This window comes from Gavia stellata, chromosome 31 (genome assembly GCF_030936135.1).
Source record: "Gavia stellata isolate bGavSte3 chromosome 31, bGavSte3.hap2, whole genome shotgun sequence".
In the NCBI taxonomy this organism is placed as follows: Eukaryota; Metazoa; Chordata; class Aves; order Gaviiformes; family Gaviidae; genus Gavia; species Gavia stellata.
The window spans coordinates 6,428,435-6,452,351 of record NC_082624.1 but is presented as its reverse complement, the minus strand read 5'-3'; the positions used below and the strand labels follow the sequence as shown (position 1 = coordinate 6,452,351).

The 23,917-nt window shown below is 47.9% G+C and overlaps 1 protein-coding gene across 1 annotated transcript in view; it reads left to right on the top strand.

Annotated features, from left to right (window-relative positions):
- Nucleotides 1-6,455: 6,455 nt before the first annotated feature.
- Nucleotides 6,456-23,917, top strand: part of ANK1 (ankyrin 1) — a 66,127-nt gene continuing 48,665 nt past the window's right edge. Inside the window, exon 1 of the mRNA XM_059831601.1 lies at nucleotides 6,456-6,581. Coding sequence (XP_059687584.1) covers nucleotides 6,456-6,581 — 126 coding nt within the window. The remainder of the gene's footprint in view (nucleotides 6,582-23,917) is intronic.

Below are 23,917 nucleotides of genomic sequence, written 5' to 3'. Positions count from 1 at the left end.
CCAGTCATCATCAGTCATGCAGTAATGCATAGAGCAACAGGGAGGGAGTTTTAGGATAAATGCTATGGCCAGGAACAGTCTTTTGAAAAGTTCTCTGCATCTCACCTTCCCTTTGGCATCCCTTCCTAGCATTCTAATCAAGCTGTGCTTTAAGGGCCTTCAGAGAACGAGACTGGGCCCAAACTATCATGTTCAATAGTCTGTGATGGACCTATCCTTCCCAAATTTATTTAACTCATATATGGCTTGATGCTTACAGCAACCCATAGCTGTGAATTCCACAGTTCATTTTTATGTTGAGTAGAAAGAATATGGATTTCTTTAGCTACTTTAAATATGCTGCCTCTGATTCTTCTTTTGTGTGAAATAAAGAATTTATATATTTTTTTAATGTTGTGTGTTATCTGTATTAGTCACAGTTTTCTATGCTCCTTTATAACCTTTCTTCCAGTCTGGAGATTCTGTCCTAGTATGTGTTGTCCATTCATGTATCACAGAATTGCAGAATAAGTGAGGTTGGAAAGGACCTCTGGAAGCCATCTGGTCCAGCCCCCTGCTCAAGCAGGGTCACCTAAAGCGAAGTGCAGACAATCCTAGTACAATTCTGTGGTGCTTGGCAGAGCTGCCTTCTAAACTGTCTGCCTGCCAGTACTTGAAAGACTCCTTCCAGCCTCGCTATAAGCATTTCATGTCTCTTCATAGAATCATTAGCATCTTTTCCCTATTTTTATTTGAATGAGTGCATTATTCTGTATTAAACAGAATGGCAGCTGAGCATCCAAAGAAAGGTGTCTGGAGGCATTATCAGGTGTAAGCCTGCAGGCAAAGGTGAAGAACATTAGGATAGCTATGCCTAAGCATATCCAGGCCCCAAGAATGGCCACTCAACTAGTTATTAGCATTGCAGAATAGCCTGCCCACAGTGTGAGGCCTTCTTTGACTCAGCAGCTAATTACACCTATGTTAATGGGACTTGCACCTTCTCTGAAAAAAGTCTCCCTTATGGTCACTCCAAGCACCCTACTAAGTTCTGAGCTGTGATGTTAGCTTGTAATAGTAGGTCCCAGGCCTGTTTTGTTAATAATAAATTCTTTCTTAGATGGCTTTTAGAATTCTACCCTCTGAGTTCATTAAATGTCCCTATTCTTTAATGCTGCTGCTTTTTTTTTTCAGCAAAGCAGCCCTTTGTTTGGAGCATCTGGCAATGCTGCCTAAAGCTGCCTGGAAGAGGAAAAAAGAAATAGACAACTGAGGTCTCACACGTTCTCCTTCACATGTTTATCACTGTGTGGAAAAAGAAAGAACACGGTGCCTGATGTACAAGCCAGCAAATGGGTTAGCAGGTTAAAAGCAGCAGTGACAAAATAAAAAGCTTTCCAAGAGACTCCTAGGCTCAACAGACTGGTTGAGGTGAGGGTTCTTAGCTCTTCTGCTGCATGGTCCTTCCTTGGTCACCAGAAGAGTCATGCCCTAGCCAGCATCTTCTCCATCTTACTTCCTTGAGTGGACAGTGTTGTTAGCAGGTGTGGGAGCAGGACTGGCCTTTCCCTCACGTGCTGCCCAGAGCTGCTGGCAGTGGCTGCCCTGCTCCTCATTCCCAGAGCAAACAGGAATTTTCCTTTTTAGCAGCTGAGAGGCATCTCCTCAGAGCTAGGCAGTGTCCTCTGCAGCTGTAGGCATGCACAGGCTGACTTGCCTCAGCACGTCATTCATCAGTCCCAGGTTATTTGCCAGTGAGGGAAAAACTTAGGACAGGCACTATAGAAAGAAATCTTGAGTTTCACTCTTCTGACACCAGTAGCTTGAGCCATTACTCCTGCTGAGTCTCCAGAGTCCATTTCTCTCCTTGATAAAGGGTGGGACCCTCAGTTCATGCTGCCAGCCCGAAGACAATGTGCTGTTGACTCATGAGCATTAGTGTTAGGGCTTGTACTGCTGTGCAGACTGCATGCCAGGACACTTGCTCCTACGCCCCGGGGTCAGGGCTCATGCCATAGCTGGTGTGTGCTGTAACTGTGCATGCTGCCTGCCAGCCTCAGGTTGTGGGATGATTCACTACTGGTGCTAGTGCCTGGGTTCATGCTGTAGCTGCTGACCATCCCCTGATGCCTGTCCTGCTGCACAAACATCAGATTTCTGCTATGTTATGTTGTGGTCAGTTCTTGTCCTGGTGTTAGTGCCAGGACTCTCGGTGATATTTGTAACTAGCTTTCGACTGAAACAAGCTAAGGTGACTTTCTGCTCCTGGATTAGCAGTGATGCATTGTGGAATTGTTCTGTGGTCATTGTAACCCTCCAGATTGCTGCTTTGATCTCACAGGGAGCAGTACTGTACAGTGTAGGCTGGAGGATGTAGTCCAACCAAGCAGATACCAAGCTAGGACCGTTGGTCTCCATGTGGTCTCGTTGGCGACAATCTGGCTGCTCAGTGATTGCAGGAGCAGGCTGCGCTTGGGCAGCCAGGGCCTGCTGTGTATGCAGGGCTGGAGTGAGGGAGAGTTCAGCTAGCTGGTGTGTGTCTGCGCCTTTCCCTGCATCGGGGCCTACCTCGACAGCACTGGCTGCAGCCATCTCGTGCTCACGCTCCTGTGTTTTAAACTGTTCATGGGAAGCAGGCACAGTTGTTGCAGAAACAGTGTCAAATCTGATCTCTGAGTGCTCTGAAGAGTTGAATCAATACAGGCTTTAACTTCCTCCCTTTTTTCTTCTACAGAAGCCTCTTGAATCATTCCGTGCAGCGTCTTTCTCCTGTAGCCATTGCTAGTTGCTGTCATATCTAGACATTTCTTAGTGTTGTTCCACCATCTTTTGAATCCAGCAAGCTGCATGGGTAATTTTTGCAATAGGCCAGAACTGTGCAGATCACAGAAGATCGCTATCTCAGGCTTGGGAAAAATACCATGCCTGCTCCACAAACTCTGATGATGGTTCTCCTGGTAAAGACCAATCTAAAGATTGTGCTTGTTGGTCCTTGAGCTGTCTGACTTTTGCCTGAAGTATAGAATAAAGCCAGGGTACACGGGAAGCGAAAGAAGGCGAATAGTGTTTCTGAGCCTGAGTGGAAGGAAAGGGGGAGAGAGCGTGTGTGCCCCTTCCCTGTTTGCCTGGGATCATGTGTGGTGGGCTCATTCACCAGCTTTGGAGAATTGCTCCAGGTCCTGATAAGGATTCTCTTTAAGATACAAGAATGATTCCATGGTAAGAAGGTTTTGGGATGGGTGGTTGGCTCTTCACCTTGTGGGTTCCATCCAACCTGTGCTTTTCAGCTTTTCTCTGCGATCATTGAGGGTTTGAAGCCATTTTTGAAGAACTTATATTCTTCTCATTTCAGAATCAAGGGCTTTTGAGAAATGTATGAAAAAATGTGTACTTCTGGTAAACCTAGGAGAGATAGGACAGCATCTTGCCTGCTCTCTCTGATCCCATCTCTCTTTCCTGACTGCGGCTTTATGTTGTCAGTGGCACACATGGGGCATCCACAAAGACTGCTGCAGGAAAACAGTAAGTAGGATGTAAGGGCATCCGCAGTGAATTGGCTCTGCTAACTACCTGGTTGACTATGACGGAGGAGTTCAGCCTGTGGGCTGTAGTATGTCAAGACAGAAGCCCAATTCAGAATTGAGGAGCTCATTAAAACATTCTTGTTCTTTCTATGAGACTGGATCTCCTTCCTAATGTGTGCGCACTGAGGGGGAAGCAGGTTTTCAGACAGTTTCAGGAAGGTGCTTTTCTGTTTTGCACCCTGGACCAGCAAAAGAGTGACTCCACTCACTCCCGTGTCTTTTTCACCATATCCCAGTTCTTCCTTGCTGATTACTGCTCTTGTCCTGTGCTCACTCTGTTCTGGCTTATAAGGAGTTAAGAGGTAGGATCTGTTTGTAGGAGGAGGCAGTGTCCTACAGGCATACAGGCAAAGACTGAGCGTACTGCCACTGCCTGATGCCATTTAGCTGTCTATAGCGGATGATTTGTTGACATCAGGAAAAAAAGGGGATGCCTATGCCAAAGTCTGGAGGGTAGCACAGCTGTCCCTTGAATGCAAGTGTGCAGATCCTGCCACGTAGCGGGGCTGGGTTTCTGAAGTCTGACCCAGTTTAAGTCTTGGAACCTGGAAGACAGGATTCAGGTTAGGGATGAGATGTAAAGTCACAGCAGTGCCTCGTTACAGCCTTGCGAGCCATGCCCAGAGCTCAGTGTGCCCCACAGCACTGAAAGGTTGGTGCCCAAACACTTGTGAGTACATGTGGTGGGAACTGATGCTGTTGTATATAGCAGAACTTGGTTTCATTCCCAAGTTCCCTGTTATGAAAAATTAGGAAATTCCTCAGAAAGAATTCTAAACTAGCAGAGAGCTGCTTTAGGATGCAAAGTCAAACATACAGAATTGAGGAGCTCTCAGCGTATTACGGTTAATTGTGGCAACTGTTTTGCCTCCTGTGTGCCTACTGTTGACCACAGGTCACTTTTTTTGTGTTTGGCCTCTGCCTCATTTGGCCTGCAAAGTGCTCATGTGGAAAAGGCACAATTAGGGTGAGTAGTGCAGCTGTGCTCCTGAACCTCCTATCTGTGGAGCCTTTTGCTATGCAGTTTCTATTTAATTTTGTAAATTTTTTTTTGCATGGGCATTCATAGGACGTTGCTATATAAAGATGTGCAGCTGTATCTAGACTTCAGTGTATTATTTATCCATGTGGCTACAGTACACAGAACTAAAGCTGTCCTTGGAAAAGCCTTGTAAAATGTGATGATTTCCTATTTTTCATATTTTATTAGGACCTTCTCTATATTCTCAGTCATCATATTCTTTAAAAACTATATGATACACCAGCCTTTTTCCTGGTTTTAGCATCCTCATTGGTCTGTGGGTAAAGCAACAGAATTGAAGGAACTTCAAAGGGAAAACAAATGCGGGAAAGCTTACTCGGACAGAAAAGTGACCTATAGTGTCTGTACAGTTAAGTCTGCATCTCAGCTTCTTGCCAGTCTAAATAACCTGTAAGTGTCTGTCAAGTAGTTGCTGAGAAATGGTCATTAATCCCTGCTTCACCATCTTTTGACACAAAAGGGACCCTTTCTGTCTAGAACTGGGGGGACTGTGCCAGGAAAGTGCAGTGTGTGCAGGGCTCCCAGCTGGGTAGATAATTTCCCCAGTGCTTTGCCCATGGGTTTGCACACACAGGGGACAGTTTTTCTGAGGGACAAGAATTGAGCTGATAAAGGCAGGACTGCTCAGAAGTGCCTGAATAGTAAAGCACACTTTGCTGCAGGACATGTTATGGTCACTACAAAAGAGCACACCCCAGTTTTATCCTGGCCCCCTCACACACTGCTGCTGTGTGCAGGAGCCAAAGTTACACCTCCAGGCCTGACCCCTGGCTTCCAACATGGAATTGTTTGTGCTTTTGGAAGGCAGCTGCAGGTGAAATGTATGGATGTGTGTGGAGAAGGGGTGGCTGACTCTCCAGGAGCCTTGACTGGGGATCCTCAGAGAGGACCTGAGCTCTGGTGATGCCTGGATCAGCAGGAGCTGGTGGCTCTGGTTTACTTTTGTGGTGCTGTGTAGTCAAAGAGCAGACTGAGCCCTTGGTTTCTGTCTCCCATTCACAGCCAAGATCCCTCCCCTCCCCTTGCTGCTCACTCAGTGGAGAGATGCAAGGAGGAAAGGATGCTGTTAAGCTGCACTTTGCTCCAGTACTTGGCACATCCTTTGCACTATCTGCTGTTTTCTGAGCTGAGATGCTGCCTGCCTCCTAACCGGTGCAGTGATTCCCTATTGCTCCCCTTGAAAGGAGCTGGAATCATAACCCAGAGAGTGAGCGAGTGATGCGGCTGCTGCATAGAGAGTGACTGAGAGGAAGAAAATTGGAGAGACTGGAATATGTGCCTGCCTCAGCAGCACTGCAGTGGTAAAGCCACTGACTGACTACACGCAGGTTACTGTTCTTTATGCATTGCTACAGAGAACCCAGAAGTTGGGATGAAATGCATCAGCCTCCTTTTTCACTGCTTCTCTATTGTCATCATGCATTAATTGCTGAGAGTTATTTTCCTTCCTGTGGCTGACTGCCTGCATCTCTTCTCATACTGCAGGAGAGACAGTGAGGGAGAGAGCACAGCACCAGCCCGGTGTCCCGTCCCACAAGGAGGATTCTGCATGATGTGCCAGTGCAGTCAGGGGCTGCTGCAACGGTGCACAGAACCTCTGGAACAGCTGGATTTAGGATTATTAATGCTTTATAAAGGTGTCCCAGACTCCATCTAGCAATTAGCTGGAGACATTGGCTGTCCTTTGAGGCTTGCTGACTGCTTTCTATTTTCCTCTCATCACTGGTTTTGAACTCATCTGGGTCGACAGCATTTGAGCAAGGGGAAGGGACTTTCTTGACCAGGAATTGGAGGGTGCTCTGTGGAAAGTGCAGGTGTGAGCTCTGGAGGGAACTGCAGTCTGACCGGCCATGGCTCAAGCAGCTAAGCAGCTGAAGAAAATCAAAGATATTGAGGCTCAGGCTCTGCAGGAGCAGAAGGAGAAGGAAGAATCCAATCGCAAACGCAGGAACCGCTCTCGGGACCGGAAGAAAAAGGTCAGTGGCACTGGGGCAAGCAGCCCTATATCCAGATGGCTGTGCTCGAGGCAGTGAGTGCTGTCTGCGGTTGGGGGGGGGGGGGGGAAATGACAGAGGGGCAGTCTGGTCCCTGTACAAATCTATGTGCAGTCAGCACAAGAAACAGTCTGCCAAACGGAGGACAACTTTTGGGGCCAGGAATCTGCTGTTTGCCGTGACAGCTTAGGGAGAGGGGGTCTGAAAAACCTTGGTGAAGGGAGAAAGGAAGTGAGGGGTTTGTCAAGGCAGCTAAAGAGACTCACTCAGCCCAGTAGCAGATTTGATCTCTAAGATAACATTGCTGGCTTCTAGCTTCATGCAGTTTCTCAGAGCTGCTTTGTGTCTGCAGAGCAACGGGGCGAGAGACCCCCCACCCCTTTCTCTAGTGAAGGAGCAGTTTTGATGTCCACTCCATGCCCTGCTTGATCTCTGCCAGACCACTGAAACCAGGGTACAAGGGGAGCAGACCACTGACAGAAAAGCAGTTCTGTGCAGGGGACTGTGAGCCCTGCCGCTGCTTAGGGCAGATCATGTTTGTGAGCGGGACACAGGTCACCCCTCCCAGCAAAGGCATGTTACTTGCTGGCAGCAGGTGAGTGGGGGTCAGAAGCAAGATGAGGTGTCTTTTCCATCTGCTGACACCGACATGCTGGAGCCTTGGGTCTGCCAGCTGTTCCAAGCTGTAGCTCCTCTCTGGAAAGTCACTGCCAGCTTTTTCTTGCCACCAGCTTCGTGCAGGAGGCATGTTGCTAATATAGCTTTGCTGCCCCTTGAAGACCTCTTGAACTGAATGTTCTTCTCACAGCAGGGCCTGAGGGTGTATGTACTATGCACCAATGCAGAGAGGCAGTGAGGAGAGAGGTGAAACCAAGGGTAATCAAGGATATATGCAAGAGGAGGTTGCGATACAGGGACGTCTTAGGTGGGCTTCTCCTTTGCCCTTAGCAAAAGACTTGGAAACTTCCATGTGCCCCCTTTGAGCAAGAGCCTCACAGCAGAGCTGTACTGCTTGGAGCTGTACTGCTTGGAGCATCTCAATAGCTGCACCCTGAGAGTCCTGAGAAGAGTCTTGCCGAGGTGCTGGGGACAGGCACCGCTAACCAGCCCTCAGGCTTTTATATCTTCATGCCCACTGCTGGACAGCTGCTGGTTCAGGCTGTCTGGGCTAGTCCTGGACACTGGAATTCCTAGATTTCATTCATCCCTCTTTCTGGTGAAGGCTCACTCTGTGAGTCTTTGAGAAAACCATCCTCTTCCCTTCTGCCCCACCTCCCCGAAGCACAGTGTACGTGTGTCTTGGTGATGGGCTGGGAGATCCAAAGGTACCTGCAAAGCGTCTGGACTTCCTCACGTGGAAGGTACTAGAGAGGGCACCTTCTCGCCAGCTCCTTGTGAGAGACCCGAATTGCACTTGCTGCCAAGACATACTGTGACGCAGGTGAGGGAGCTGGAGAAGCCTTGCTGAATACCCCTAAAGGGGTCCGCTTCCCTGGGATGGGATAACGATAAACAAGCCTTTTGTAGTATACTACTTGGGATCGGCACAGCACAGGGAGCACCGAGCAAGGTCTCCCTTCTCAGCTATCCCTTCCTGAGTGGTGAATCCAGGGAATGTGCTGGCAAGAGAGGCCTGCCTGTCTCTCAGGTCAGTGACTATGGTCAGGGTGGGCAGAGCCCCTGTTCACCCTCCTGTTCCTCTTGGGACCAACGCTGGGTGTAAGGATGTTTGCTTTTCTTATCGCCAGGCCATCTGACCAGGGCAGCCCAGGAGGGATCTGTGCCTGCAGAGAGCAGCTAATTAGGGGGAGGTCAGTGGGCACATTCAGGACAGAGGTGAAGTCTGCAGACAGCAGCTAGGAAGTTGGGTGTGGGGTCTTTCAGCTGCCACACTGTCGTGTTGAATGCTGCCTTCTTCAATGATAACTGCCTACTGCGTGCAGGCACAAGGCTTTTCCCTGCAGGGCCTCTTTTACTCCAGGCTGCCAGAGCAGCTTGTCTCTTATTTTGCCAGGGGGCTGTAAAGGGGTTCTCATGAGAAGAACCACCAAACCAGGAGATTCTGCTATTGGGCCAGCGCTCTCTTCTTATCCCCTGCCCCCAAAACCTGAGTGTCTCCAGTGGTAGTGGTTTATTGTACAAGTCTCTTTGGGGCCAAGCTGAGGACTACCGGAATGTGTTGGAGTTTCTCAGTCTGTTTTGCTGCAGTTGTGGGGGTTTAACCTGTGTTAGTCTGGGTGTCTGTTAGTGCCCTGTGAGTCCGCATGGGACTTGTATCATGTCTATGCGAAAGGCCTCTCTTTCGAAAGGCTCCTGCACTGGCCATTGGAATGGACTGAAACCACTGTTGTGTCACTGGGTCTTTCTGCTCCTTCACCTGTGCCTGCCTGTTGTCTCTTGCTTCGTACACAGACATAGCCTGTTTTGGGCAGAGGCTGTTTATTTGCTCTGTGTTTGTACAGTGCAGTGTATCAGTGTCTTGATTTATGACTGAGCCCACCATGCACCGCTGCAATGCAAGTTATTAGTAGAGGGGTAACCTATGATCCAAGAAATTGCTAGCATGACACGAAGCAGTGGAGATGGCCAGAGGAAGGAGATGATGGCCCCAGAACAAGTTTCTTCTCATCCCATGCAAGCTGATGTTATGTCTTGGGGCATGAGAGCTTTGTATCCTGTAGTGTTTCCAGCCGTTTTTGTTGGTTTTGTGTGTCCCATGAACTGCATGATTGAATCCTGCAAGAACTTCGTGTCCTGTGATACCTGGAGGTGGTGAGTTCTGTTATTTAATGCTGTGTTGCCCACAACCCTTCTCCTTGGACCATGATTCTATTTGTTGCTTTTTAGTTTCCATGGCAATTTCTTGGCTTTTGTATTAAGTACATGTAACGAGACCCTGATTGACCTTGTAGTGTCCGTTTTTGTGTTATGTGCCTCTCATTTGTCTCTCAGCACAGGGACAGTCCAGGTGCTCGTTGCTCCTCCAGTTTTCCCTGCTCCCAACCTTTGTAACTCAGATGATGAGAGCTGATGTTTCATTTGGCAGGGGCTGCATCAAGGATTTAAGGAATGGTATCTTGTCACTCACCCTTGCTCTCTGTGCAGCCTAGCCACAATTGTGTTTTGGGCCAAGCCATCCATTAAATAGCCAGACATGTCCTGAACAGTGTTCCTGCTCCGTGGGCTCTGCAGCATGGCTGGAGGTTGCCTCAGTCTGAGGATGACTCCAGGGAGCAAGCTTTCAATAGTCCTGTCCGTTCCCACATTTAGTGCAAGTGCCAAATTGTGAGGAATTATGAGGTCTAGCATAATGTGTTGGTGGCTTTTCAGGGTGCCCTGCAGACAAGCAGGTGTGACAGAGAGCAGCCCATGAGCAAAGGAGGGTGTGAATTGAATAATAGAAGTTCCTGTCATTAGAGAATTTGCCCAGCATCATCTGGGTTGGCTTCTTGCTATTCCTGCTGCAGTATCCTAGCTTCAAATCTCTGTGCATTTTGCTTAGATGGCCAGTTCACAGGGAACCGGAGCCACTGAGTTACAGCTACTGGGCTGCATGTGGAGTCTCTGATGTGGCCAGCTCCACTGACAGGCAAGTGGTGACGGACAGTAGCAATATCTGTGCTTTGGATGCAGCTATCTGTCTTTTTTTTTGTGGTTCTGGGAGGTAGTGATGGTCAAGAACGCTTCCTTCCTTTCACTGCAGGTGTGCTGTGGTCAGGCTACCTCAAGAGGCAGAAAGCCCTCACTTGGAAGTCATGCGGAGCACTTAAAAGATACAGTCCTGCCTTCTGCAGGATTAGTGGGGAGCAACACAACACATTGTGAGAATGTGATATTTTGACGCAATTTGTGAGGCAGGTGTGTAACTTGTTATGTGAACACACTGTTATCGAGTCCTTTTTGAGTTGCACGTGGCTTGTTGTTGTGGTTATATATGAAAGGTAGAAAATGGACCAAATCTCTTTCCAGGAATTCTGGAAGCATTAGCAGAGCTCACCAAACGGGTTGTTAAAAAGGGCCCAAAATATCTAACCCCCAAATTGGTGCCCAGAGTACTTGGCTCACCCTTTGTTTCAAACATGCACCTGCAAGCAACTTGCAGCTGTATCAAGTGCCCCCAAGATAGGTTGCTAGTGCCTGCAGTGCCTTGCAACCTGACAAGCTTCAACTGAGGCTAATAAATAAAAAAAACTTAATACTTTTATGAAAAGCATTCTTCCTACTGAAGTGTACTTATTCTGGTACCAAATTCAGCCAAATATCCAGTCAAGCATGAAGGGAGCAGAGACCTCCATCTGAGGAGTGCAAAGAGGCAGATACCAGCTGTGCTCCTCAGTTGGCAAGTGGGCATGCAGGATTCGTGGAGCAGGAAGCTGGAACCTCTAAAACATCATTGACCAGAGTGCTATGCAGCAAATAAGACCAATAGCACTTCAGTAGCAGCAACAATGCCAATAACGTCCAAAGAAGTCCTCAAGTGCACACATGAGAGCACGTGCAGTCTGTGTGCAGCGAACTGTGGCTACTGGATTAAATAACAATCTAACCAAAAGCTCAGAAGGAAACTCCTATGATAATTGCTATCAATGTTTAAATGATAAATTATTAGTATGAAAGATGTGATACATCCTCTCAGTACATTCAGAGTTAAGTTTTGCTTGGGCATCTAAAGAATAGAGGACAAGGCTGCCTGAATTTACCACTTTTTTTTTTTCTTCTTTTTTTTTGGAGGGGTAATGAGGAACAAACTGCTTTTCTCTTTCTACTCCTGTCTAGTTTCTTTTGTCTTGCAAGTGTCCAAGGGTAAGACAGTCTCTTGTTAAGGATTTGTAGAGCATCTCACACAATGCAGTCTTGAATGGTAAAAGAAAATTATTCCTAATAAGAAACTCTCTTCATAAAACTCCGTGCCTTTTTTCTAGTTGTCTGTTTCCTGGAAACAGCACAGAGCAGTTTGAGGGTTCATAATTCTCCACAGTATAGGCTGGCACCCATGCCTGGTGCAGTGTTTCTTCTGCACGCTGCAACAGGAAATATTTTAGTGCTCACTATTACACACTGAGATACATCACAGCAGGAGAGGCTGGGGAGATGCTTCAGAGAAAGGAGACAAGAAATTGCGAGCGAGGGTTTGAAATTGGTGGGAAAGAGTGAGAGAGGTGTTTCTGTTTAGCAGAAGCTGTGGCGGAGAAAGCTCTTCCACCAGCTAGAATGAAATGGTGGGAAAGGGCAAAGGGAGCACAGAGGACTGAATGACCCCCTTTGTATTCTCAAGCGTGGGTGAGGAATACATGTGAACATAACCGAATGACATCAACTGTCAGAAGAAACTCCAAGCTGAGGTGTGTGAGGTCAGTTGGGAGAGGGGGTAGATCCTGGATGGGCAGCTCTGAGAAGACTGAGGCAATGTGGAGGATGCTAATGAATGCTTTTGTGTGAAAGAAATTCTGCGTGCTTAGGAAGCTAGGGAAATGCAGGAAGTAGAACAAGTCAAGTAGGGTTTGGAAGAACGGCCACAAGCTCAATCAGAGCAGGAATTACAGATGATTCCTTAGTAGGACAATCGGATGGTCACATAGGGTGACCACGCTTGTGCTTGTGTGACAAGCAGAAGAGCTCACTCACCTGCTGTTCACTGATGAGCTGTATCAGGGTGGAACTCAAGTCCAGGCTTAGGACCCCTGAGATGGACAATCCAGACACCTGTCAGAATTATGCAATAAGCACATGAGAAACTGGGGTGAGAATCGCTGCTGGAGTCCTGCCAAGGAGAAGCCACTGGGGTTTCTCTGTTTGCCTGCCATCCTTTCCAAGGGCTGTCACTAAGCAGCAGCCTTCAGCTTGCACTGGGTTTAGAGAAGAGATTGATGGGCAGAAGGAGGGCAAAGGATTTGAGCAGACCTGGGCTGACGACGGCTCAGAACATCCCCAGGATAACTGGACTTCCGAGCACCATTGTGCACTCCTTCCATGGATGTCTGGCCTGGTACAGTTGCTGGATTGGGCTACCTGGATTCTTGCATTCAGTGGCAGTAGATCCCGCCAAAGATATGACGTGGCTGTCAGCCACCCAGGGCTTCACTGGCTGCTGGGAGCTGTGTTGGTACCTAACCTGCAAGCTGGAGCTCCTCAGCAAGAGAAAGGACCGTGCCACCTGCAGAGCCTCAGAGCACAAAGCTGCTGTGTCTCCTTTGCCTGCTCCTACAGCGACAGCTCCAGCGGTAACAGCGGTAACTTCTGTTGTCTCCCACTGCAAGTTTTGTCGGTTCCATCAGCCAGAACTCCTCCTGCCTCTTCTTGCGTTGCAAGAGCAATGACTATGCAGGCACCTTCCCCGAGAAACTAACTAGCTCATGGTGTGGCACAGCACTGAAGAAGGCACCTTTAGGACCATGTGAGATCAGCACTAGGTGAGGCCATGAGGACATGGGATGCTCCAGCCAGGCTCCAGCTATTGGCAGCAGCTCCTTCCAGCCAGGATCGGGCGTCTGGACTCCAGTACTCTCTGTCTGAGGCACTTTTCTGCAAAGGAATTGGTATCTTCTGCCTGGAACATGGCAGATGGATGCTGCTGTGCAGCGGCAGGGAGAAGGGGCATGGGATATGAGAACAGCCAAAGCCTTTGAGACTCAAGGAAGCCCCAGCTTTTACCACTCTGAATGTAAACAGAGGGACAGTGTAGACAAAGAATTAAACTGTGCGACTAGGAATGGGCTTAAATGTTAGCTATCTACTATTATGCAGGCTTTCAAAAGGATTTTGCAAATCAAAGGGCCATCTTAAACCTTTCTGTGGGGGGTGTGTGTGTTAGGCTCAAAGCAGCGGTAGTGTGTTGAATCTTTTCTGCTGTAAATGTCCAGTGTGTAAAGCTGGGAAGGTGTTTTGCATACACAGCTGCTGGCAAATTAGGGCAAAGCACGAGCTCCTTTACAGGTGATCCGGTGCACTGAGGTATGGAGCAATTATGGAGGATTTGCACCCCACCTCCAACGTGGAAATCCTTTGTGTGACTACAAGGTAACTGTGACCCTCCAAGCTCTGTCAAGGTTGTTGGGGAAGCAAGTCCCATCGGGATTTGGGGAGGATTACGTCAGCTGGCTGCACTGTCAGGAGATTCAGACCTCTGATTCATAGAAGCTTAATAAATATTTAGTTCTTGCTTTAGGCTGGCTTGGGAAGTACAGGGGCTGTGTGTGACGATGACTTCCTTTGATGCTGTTTATCTGACCTGCCCCTGGAGTCCTGTACAAATGGAAATACTGTCAAGATTAAAAAAAGCATCAGTGCTACGCTGTATTGTACTGTTCTGCTGTCTGAGGCCCGTAAGGGGGCATTTTTCTCACAACCCACTAAGGTTTCCACTCCATCTCTCTCTGTGTCTCTCTGGTACAGAGTCAGCAGGAAGAAGAGGCTCTTTCAAACTTACCTTTGACTAAACTCTGTCCAATTTCACTCGCTGCTGCTCACAATCCCCCTCTAGCATTTTTCTATTAGGTTGCAATGCAGCATGCACTGGTTATAATGGGAGCATCTGTGTTCCCAGCACTTGTATTTTCTTTCCAGTGTTTGCGTTAAGTACGGGGGAGGGATGGCAGACGACAGTGCACAACATGTGTGCAGGAAGGGAAGTGGCAATGCAGAAATTCTACTGATCTCAATGTTCCTTCACAGCACAGTGGGTAGGTTACAGGAGTTTCTGGCTGAGCAATGGGCACAGACCAAGAGCTCTCTCAAATGGCCCAATTATAAAAAAATCAGAACATTTATATGGTAGAAGTTCCTCCCCGGTGTTTACCTTTTTCTTCTTTCACTGTCTGCCTTGCCCTTTGCAGGACGTGGTGCCAAGAGAGCCTAGTCTCTCAGATACTGTGAGCTAATATATAATGAACTGTGTTTGATTTGGGAAGTCCATCCCTTTCCCAGTAAATAGTTGTCCACAAAACTAAAGTCAGTTGTAAGTGAAGAACAGCCTGTACAGTACTTAGCTAGCAAGGCATTTTAGAGCCTGTGCCTGCGTCCTTTCCTGACATTTCCAGGCAGGAGGGAAATGCAGCGTGGTGATGGGAGGGGGAGTGGCTGGCGGGTAGAACATGAGCGGAATACAGGCATCTGGATGTGAGGGATGTCAGGTCAGAGCAGACCCTGCTGCTGCAGGGACTCGCTGATGGGGGAGGAGGCACTGAGGGGAAGCTGGTGCCATTCTGCACTGCTGCTCTGCAGGCTCTTAAATTATTCAGGTAATAATGGCAACTATATGTGCTTGGTGAGACCACCAGTTTTCAAGGTACTGGAATGAGGTGAGCAACGTTTGAAACCTGGTAGCATTCGGGAATCTGTTTTGGGAGCAAGTTCCTTCAAACTGCGCCCTTTCCTCAGCGCCTGGTCCCTTGGCCAAGGTGTCAGTCCAAGCAGGGCATTTGCTGTGTACAGGGAGTGAGCCCTGTCTAGAGCAAGCGCCTTCAGGAGGATAAGAAGCAAAGGACAGTGCCCTTTGTGAAAGTCCTGTGCTTGATAGCCTGCGGGGCTCAGTTTATTCATGGTAGGAAGCTGCCTGTAGTGTGCTGAAGCTGAGGTACAGCAAGCTAGATCTGAGCTCAAAGGAAAGCAGCTTTACAGAGTGCTAAAATTAGAAGTTTAGTCTGAATTATGCTAATTTGTTTTAATTGTCTAAGTATGTCAAGGTTCTTCAGAAATGTACCCTCTCTGTGCTGGTCTGGAAAGGTGCAGCATCACTGGGGGCGTGATGGAAGGATGGGTCAAGGAAGGCAGAGATTTCTGGGTTCCTTGCCCTACTTATATCTCTCTAGCAGTCCTCACCTCCAGCTCTCAAAATGCCATGAGGGTAGATTCTGAAAACGTTAGCCCTGGATTGGATAGACCAGCCTTGTTAAAATCTTAGATGGGTAGAGAGCAGCCTCCTAAGTGCAGGGAAGCTCCTGACACCTTCTCTTTGTAAGGGGACTGCTCAGTATGGCAGAACCATCTGAAAATTTACGTTTCCTTTCACAGCTGAACTATGTCATGTTTTGAGCCACAACACTGCAAACAGCAGCAAAATTCAAGCTCCCTATTTGCAAACCAAATTTTGCTGACTGGGTGAAACATTAAGCCAGAGCCATACATTTCTGCGTAGGGTCTGCAAATGTAGGGGACTATGCTAAATCTACGGCTTCAAAATGTACAGCCTCAGTGAAAAATCTACAGCAGAAACAAAGCAGCAGGTATTCACCGAAGTGTCTTGGGAGGCGGAGGGAGAGAATGCAGCAGCAGGAGAGCATTTAGAAAACAGATGAGGTTTCTATATTTATACAGAGATGAGGAAAGAAGGAGAGAGTGTGCGCACACGCACGCATTTGTGTGTGTGCGTGTGTGTCCAGGTCACTGAGAAGATTCCTGTTTAAGCAAAAAGGTACTGCAGCAAGACAACAAGCAGAAATGAAGGTTATGGTCCTTCACTGCACTGTGATGACAGGACTTTTCAGGGCTTGTAGGGTGCATTCATGTGTGTATGTTGGACCTTTTAAATGGGAAGTGCAGAAAACAGAGTGCTGAAACCCTTTGCAGAGTATAAACTATGTTAGATTTTTAACTAATCTGATGGTCTTTGCAGAGGACTAATAAATATTTTCACCTTTTTTCAGTGTAATTTGTCCAGAAAACTAAGGCTTCCAGATACTCTGCAGGAAATGCACAGTGTATTCAGAGTCCATTTAGTTCTGTCATGATGCCACGCCTGGAATGGGGAGCATTGTGTCTTTCCCAGGACTTGCTGATTACAGCACAAAGCAAAGAATAAGATAAATGCTATGAGAATGTGCTGTTTTGGTGGGTGAGACAGGCAGGTGTGGGGTAAGCTAAGGACACTTTCAGCTTTAACAGTGTGTTCCCTGACTTGGCACAGGGCATTTCTGAACACAGGAAAGATACTGCCCCTGTCTGTGGATGCCCCCATGAGCACTGTGCAGATATCTGACTGCCGGCCATGGGCAGAAAAGACACTGCTCCATCTAGATCTCGTTCCAATTCTACCCCCATGTCATCTGGCACTTCCATGGACCTTGAGGCAGTACAGATGCCTGGCACCATAATGCACTGGACGGGATGTACTCTGAGGGTCTGTCATCTATTTTAAGGGACATACTGGGAAAGAGAAGACGGTAGTGTCCGTGCTGTCACCTCACAGGGACTAAGCTGTCTGCTCAGCTCTCTGATCAACTGAACCAGCCTGTGGTCACACAGGGTCTCAGAGCCTTGCCCTGGGCGAGTGCTGTGGGAAATACTGTACTAGGTTTTCCAAGCATTTGACCCTTCCGTCTCCAAACATGCTGTTATTAAACTCAATGTCTTCTCAGATACTTCAGCAGATTGCCCTCCTTCCTCTGTCCCCAGCTGCAGGCACTGCCTCTCAGCATGCATATATTGCTCTTCTTGGAGAAACTGTTCTGCTGAGCTAGTTTCTTCCACAGCCCAGCTTTAAGTTGTCCTTCATAGGTTAGCTGTTGTGAATGGCACTCAGGGACCTTGGAATCTCTTGTGCAAATACAGAGGGTCCTGGGCAATTTCATAAGGCATGTGCCATCAACCTGCTAGCTCCTCTCATCTAGCAGCCTTCTGGGTAAAGTGCTGGTGAGGTTCTTGTGGTGAGGTTGTTTCCTGGAGTATCCCTTGGCTGTGCTGCTGGAAGTACTATAGTCTGCTCTGCTGCATGCATGGTCTCTCTGACTTAGGAGTTTGCAAAGAGATTCTTGTGCTGATGCTTTGGATGGACATTGAGCATGACTGTTGGAACTGGAGAGTCCAAAACAAGCCAGTCCCTTTCGCTCCATTGTTCTCTATAATCTTTTAAATACAAAGTTAAGCTGGTGTTATCAGCACCTGGAAAGATTCAGAAACTACCAGCCTTTTTAACACCTTGTATTGGTTGGCTGGGAGAGGCAAAATCTTAACATGCAACATATCAAAACTGTGAAAATATATTGCCACACAAGGCAAATTCTTACAAGTCAGTTGTCCCTCTTTTTGCAGGTGTCATGCAAGCTGTAGTGATGGAGCAGAGAAATGGCTGCTTTGGGCTGTACCTTGCTTCCTCTGGATAGCATCTGTCAGAGCTTTAGGCAGAGATGAGATGCCAACCAAGCTCTTTCTTCCATTCATCTGAATGGGAAGGGGAGGGAGTAAAAGCGATCTTCCTTTGGTCTGCCTGGGAATCAGCTGTACTCTGTTGATGACTGCAGCGTGAGCTTTTACTGTGTGCTGTCATCATATGTACACCTCTTCCTTTTCTAGGTTCTTACTCTGCTATTTGAATCAATAATGTTCTTCTGTAAATTATTTCCATGGATTTGGTTATAGGAGTAAATAGTGTGTTCTTAAATAAGATGCTAAACTTCAATAATCCAGTGTCCTTGACTTGAGAATCTCTGCATGGAGTTTCTATTGTTTTGGGGTGTTGGGTATTTTTTCTTCTTTCTGTCTGTCTTTCCACCCTCCATTTGCCTTCTGGTGGATGAAGTGGTCATGGGGAGTGAAGTGTGGGCTGTGGTTTGGGCTGGTGGTGTGCTAGAGACTTCTCAGAAAGGGAAAACACCTAATTGGCTTTTGATGTTGGACTTGCTTTTACTGCAGTGGGGAGTGTTACAGTTCTGCTTCCCATCTTTAATGCTGAAAGAGAAGTTATATCTGTGGGCCACGGTCTTTGGCATGGGGGTATTTCAGCTCTAGGAGATGCCTGCATGGGGTCTGTATTTGGCCTGCAGGCTATAATTTTCTAAGCTTTTTCATTCTTCAGCTCTTTTCCTGGCAGAATCATCTCAGCTCACAGTGACAGTAGATTTGGTCCAAGCAAGAATTGCTCAGCGGAGCATGGCATGGCAGCTCTCTTTACACGCAGCTTGGACGTGCCACCTCACTGATGCATAGCAACGTGCTCCTGTTAAAGTGCAGCATTGTGGTAGCAGGCTGACCCCCTTTCTGTGAGTGCTGGGAAAAATGCTTCCTGTCAAGCACGCTGTCAAATGGCTGTGGACCTGAGATTGCAGTAAGAGGAGCTGCAGCATCACAGGACGGAAGTATAAAATATCTGCTGCCCATCAGTACTGTATCAGCAAAACTCCTTCTCAAAACTTGTGAACTCATCCCTGCCAATGGTGAGATACGCCTCTCGGACCTGCCGGAGGAAGTTCTCCAAGGCCACCAGCAGCTCAGTAAGGCATAGACAAGATCACCCTCTCTCCATCCAAAATGTAAGCCAGCAGCATTCACTGTCTCCTGACAACATTTCAGCAGGGATCAGCAGCACCTCCCAACGGGGCCTCTCAACACACTACGTGGTGGCACCACCAGCAGCAGCAGAGGGGTCACGTGAGGGACATTTATTCTGCCTTTCTTGTACTGCCACAGACACTGTGGGTAAATTGCAGATATCTGGGCAGAGCAGCTGGCATCTTTCACTAATTCACTTTGCTTTAAAGTAATGCTTTAGAGCTAAGAGTACTGTCAGGATGCTTGGAGCAAGCTGATCCAGAGGCTCTGCTCAGAGCTGCAATAGTGAAGCAACTTCCTCACGAAGCTTGGCTTCCCCATTCACTGGGAAGGGGCATTACATATTGGGAGTTTTAGTCTGAACAGACTTCGTCGCTGCAGAGGAGGTGTGTTTTGTCCATTTTGCTGGAAATAAATGCAGCGTTGCACACAGAGGAGCAGAATGGAGAGTGCCCGATAATAACACATGAGCCTGTAGTTTGTTCTTGACAGAAAGAATCTATTGTAACATACTGGGAGAAAAAAAGAGCTCAGCAGAGGAAGAAACTTCAGAGTTTCCTTTATTTTCTTTGTGAGTTTTCTGGGGAAAAAAAGAAACAAAGCAAGTAAGGTGCTTTTTGTCCTCTTTCTGGAGCTGCAGCCACTGCAGTTAGCTCCCCACCCTCAAGCTGTCTGCTGTTTACTGCTGAGCTTTGCCAGCAGGTTACTGAGATGTTTGGCTTTTTTAAAGATGAAAAGTGCCTGGAAAACATGCATATATCATTTTTATGTTTAAATTAAAAGAGGTACATGACACGCCAGTGATGTGATTGGGAGCTGCCAGGAAACACAGAGATTCAAGGAATCTCTTTGGGTGCCCAACCATGAAAACAAGAATCTAATTTTGGCTATGTTTTTGAAGACCAGCATGAACAAACATGCGTACTAACATGTTGTTTGGAGGATGTAGTGCCTCTGAAGAGGCATTAAGGGTTGCAAAGAGGTAGGAGAACAGACGACAATGCTGGAGGCTTCCAGCAGGCCCACATTCCCAAACACGGTCAGCAGGTAATGCAGTAAAGCAGCTGCAATGAAACCAGTGTGCTCTCATGTCTCTGCCACAGTGGGCATCCTGGCCAAAACAGGTTTCTCAACCTCCACCTGCTGGCAGGTGAAAATGGATCCTCTTTTCTTTTGAAAAGAACTTGAGGAAGCCAAAAGAGGGAATAATGAATAGGATTTTCTTTACTGTTTAATTCCATTCACAGGCATGCACAGCCAGAGTATTCACTGTAAAGCAGGTACTTAGACTCCCCCTATACTCCAAGAAGTTAAAAGGAGGAAATCTAAAGGTTTTAGGTTGAGCTGCCTTTGTGAGCCTGGTATCCAGCATCCTCTATAGTTTCTGTCAAAGATCCTGTGATGCTTTTCCCAAGAGTGTGTGTGTGTGTGCGCGTGCATGCGTGCGCACGTGTGTGGATTGACTCCTCTGTTCAGCCAAAATCTTTCTCAGGTAATTGCATTCTGCTTCCTTCAAGTCCCTTGTTTCTTCAGTTCCTTGAGTTCTCTGTAGCATTTCTGTGGTCTGCTGAAGGCTGCCTCCTTTTACTCTGGGTATGGGAACACTAGTTTAGTGAGAGGGCGAATGAATATAGGGGAAACTTTGTGATTGTGGAGTAGGCTGAGTCTTGAAATGAAAGTGGTGGAAATGGCGGAGTGCAGGACATAGATGCTCTCTCTGTAGGACACCACGTCAGGTTTCTGTGTTTCATATCGTAAAGCAAATTCTGTCAGAAGTCTAGCATAAAACCGCCTCAAATGTTTCAAATCTTCCTCTGTGCCCTCACATTTCAGAGCTTCTTGGATTGTACTGAACCACCCTAACCCGGTAGCTCAGTAAGGGCACATGGTATGCAGGGTCAGTGTCTAGCATTTCTTGGCACTGTCAGCATTGGTTTTTTGCAAAGCCTCAGGGAATCCTAGTGCTAAATGCTGCAAGAGTATTCGTCTTTGAAGGTAAGCAATTGTGCAGTCCTTCTGAGCTTGGAGGTGTCCTTGCAATGCAGGGGATCTCTGTGAGCTGCGGGAGAGGGGATCAAACAGCCTGCTCTTCCTGTGGTTTGTGCAGCCTGTCTGTCATTTGCAATTACTTCCTCCTCCTCCGCCTGTGATGCAATGGGAGATGGGGACAGTGTTATGCTGCATGTTACTTGGCTCTGCTGGCTTTTCTGTGGCCTGTAACAGCCTTTCCTGATTCCCCGTTAACTGCTCTGTGGCTAGCACTGCTCTTGTGGTGCTCAGCTCCCAGCACTGATAACCTGGAGGAACAGCATCTTGGTTTTGAATCATTGGTGGGGGAAGGTTTTGGTTTTTTTTATTAATAACCCAAATTACCCCATGAAACAGCAGCTTGTCTGATGTTAAATATTAAACTCCACTAAGTGGGTGAGACGGAGCACAGAAACAACAGCATGCTGGTAATGACTTGCTGTGGCAGGAGACGGCAGCGGTGCCTGCCAGTGTGCATTAATCCTTGCTCCTTGGAGAGTCTTCCATCTTCAGGGCAGTCAGGTGCCCCTCCACGCAGCTCCCCAGCTTCCGAATGGTATTTTGCATGCTTTAAAGAGATCAGCACATCAAAGGCTGGCGGATCCTCTCTCTGGCGTTGCCATGGCAGCAGCAGCTGAGAGGATTTGGATGTTTCTGGGATGGGATTGTGTTGCCGGGTGTGTTGGGACAGAGCAGGGCTGCTCCCCACACACTGGCGTCCAGTGTCATCATGGACACCAGCATGCCCGGTGCTGCCAGTGGCATGTGGATCGCTTGCTGTGTAACGGGACAGTCTGCCCCAGTTCAGGGGTGCTGTGATGCCGACCTCTGCATCTGAGCTGCTCACCTCAGCTCCCGCTAGTCTGGGAGAGAAGGAGGGAGTCCTTCCCATGCTGCACCGCACGTGGAAGTAGGTCAGCTAAATTATACCCTTAGAAATGCTTGTTTCTCTCCACCGGCTCTCAAGGGAGCCGAGGCAGCAAGCTTCAAGTGTTGACTCTATAGGTGCCTAACACTGTTATGGTGAGCCTGCCCTCGGGATGTCTGCCTCAGTGCCTCTTCCGTCCCCTGCAGCTCCGCATGCACTGGATACAGTGGATTTCCAGGAGTGAACATAAAGCTGAGCTTTAAATACTGTGAAAATACGACATTAGTCTGGCTGGGCAGCACACTACAGCAGCATGATCAAGGGGTCTGCTGCTGGCCCTCACTATTAGTCTCTCAAGCTGTGTTTCCTTGGCAAAATGCCCCAGCCTCCTTATTGTGCGCTGTGAAATTGCACCTGGGAATTCAGTGCTGTTTTGTGAGCATTCCTCTTTTGGGTGATCCTGGCAGCTCCAGCCAATGTCTGCTGAGGGGACAGGCACACGTGTGACTTACTCTGATACGCACATAGCCAATGTGTTTGGGGTTGTGGTGGTGGGCACTCACAGCTGGGTAGTTTGATGAAGGGAAGCAGGTAATTTTGAGCACCCTGCCTGCTCCTTGTCCTGCCACAGCGTAGACAACCAACTGCCAGTCTTGTGGCCTCAGTGCTGTTGGCCACTGCAGACTAAAGGAGATGATGAGGTGGTAGTAGTATGCTGTGCCATGGTTTGTGGTGAGCGTGGCAAAGCTGTCAAGTGTCTGTGCAATCACCTGAATTACTTAGAAACTCATCTACAACAAAAGGTGCTTTCTGTTTTCATTGCCTCTATGTACATAGTTACTAACTTCTCTGCTTCCCCAAGGCTAGGCTAGACTCCCTAATGGGGCTGGGGACCCAGTGCTTCTACAGGCAACGGCATTCCAACAGATGTATCTCTTTTCTGTGTAATATCTCTGAAATTATGCTCTTGAAGTGGAAGGTATCTCTGCCTATGGCAGAGGGGTTGGAACCAGATGATCTTTAAGGTCCCTTCTAACCCAAACCATTCTATGATTCTATGATAAGTGCAAAAAAAAGTGCACTTCTGTTGCCTATGTCTGAAAATCAGGTAAAGTTCCTGTCTCCAGAGGGCTTCCATAGCACTAGCTGTGGCCTATAAAACAGGCTTGTCTTAGGGCATAATTGGGCTTTTTCAATAGCAATTTCCTGCAGAAGGTCTAACTGAGGATCTGGGGTATGTCTGGTCTGTGTGTGCAGGGTCCACTCTCAGGAGCTCCTTATTGCAGCATGTCACAGTATTTTCCCAGACTGTATTTATGTTGTCGCAGTTCTGACCTGTGTCTGCAGGTGCAAGACGGAGGAGCTGGGGTACACATCAGAGAAGCAGGAAGGCAGGCAAAAGGGTGTTGTTGACAGAGGTGGAGCAAAGGCCATGAAAGTCATTATTATAAATTCAATTTTCTCTTCGTGCATTTACCCTGAAGTAACTCTGGGCTGATTTTGCTGCCAGGCTTCAGGAGACCTGTGGGAGACCAAAATCTGATTTGTTCTGTAGCATGGATCCATAGGAGCACTTTGGGGTTCTTCACTGCTGCCTGGGTGGTGACTTGCCAGTGCCTATTCCCTAAACTCTGCCTGGTCCTGCTCTGCAATGCAGAACTGGATGCTGGACTGAGAGCAAGAACTGTCATCCACTGCTGACATGCACAAGTTTTCCCGAGTTTAGATCATGGTAAGCTGATCCAGGAATCACTATTCTCTGGTCCCAGTTTTGCTCCCTTTCACTTCCACCTGTGCTTTAGTTTCCTGTGTCTAAAATCATAGAATCATGGAATCACACAATGGTTTGGGTTGGAAGGAACCTTTAGGATCATCTAGTCCAAGCCCCCTGCTGTGGGTAGGGACATCTTTCACTAGATCAGGTTGCTCAAAGCCCTGTCCAACCTGACCTTGAACGCTTCCAATGATGGGGCATCCACAACCTCTCTGGGCAAAATGCGGGTATCTGAGTGAATGTGTTCAATCTGTACTACTCTACTGGCTCAGGAGCAGATTAAAATGTGAGAGAGTGGGTGATGTCGTTCCTTGCCACCCTCCACTGAGGCTTCCTTCATGTACAGGTAGTGCTGGGGTGGCTCTCAGTGAGAGCTGATGCCGGGCC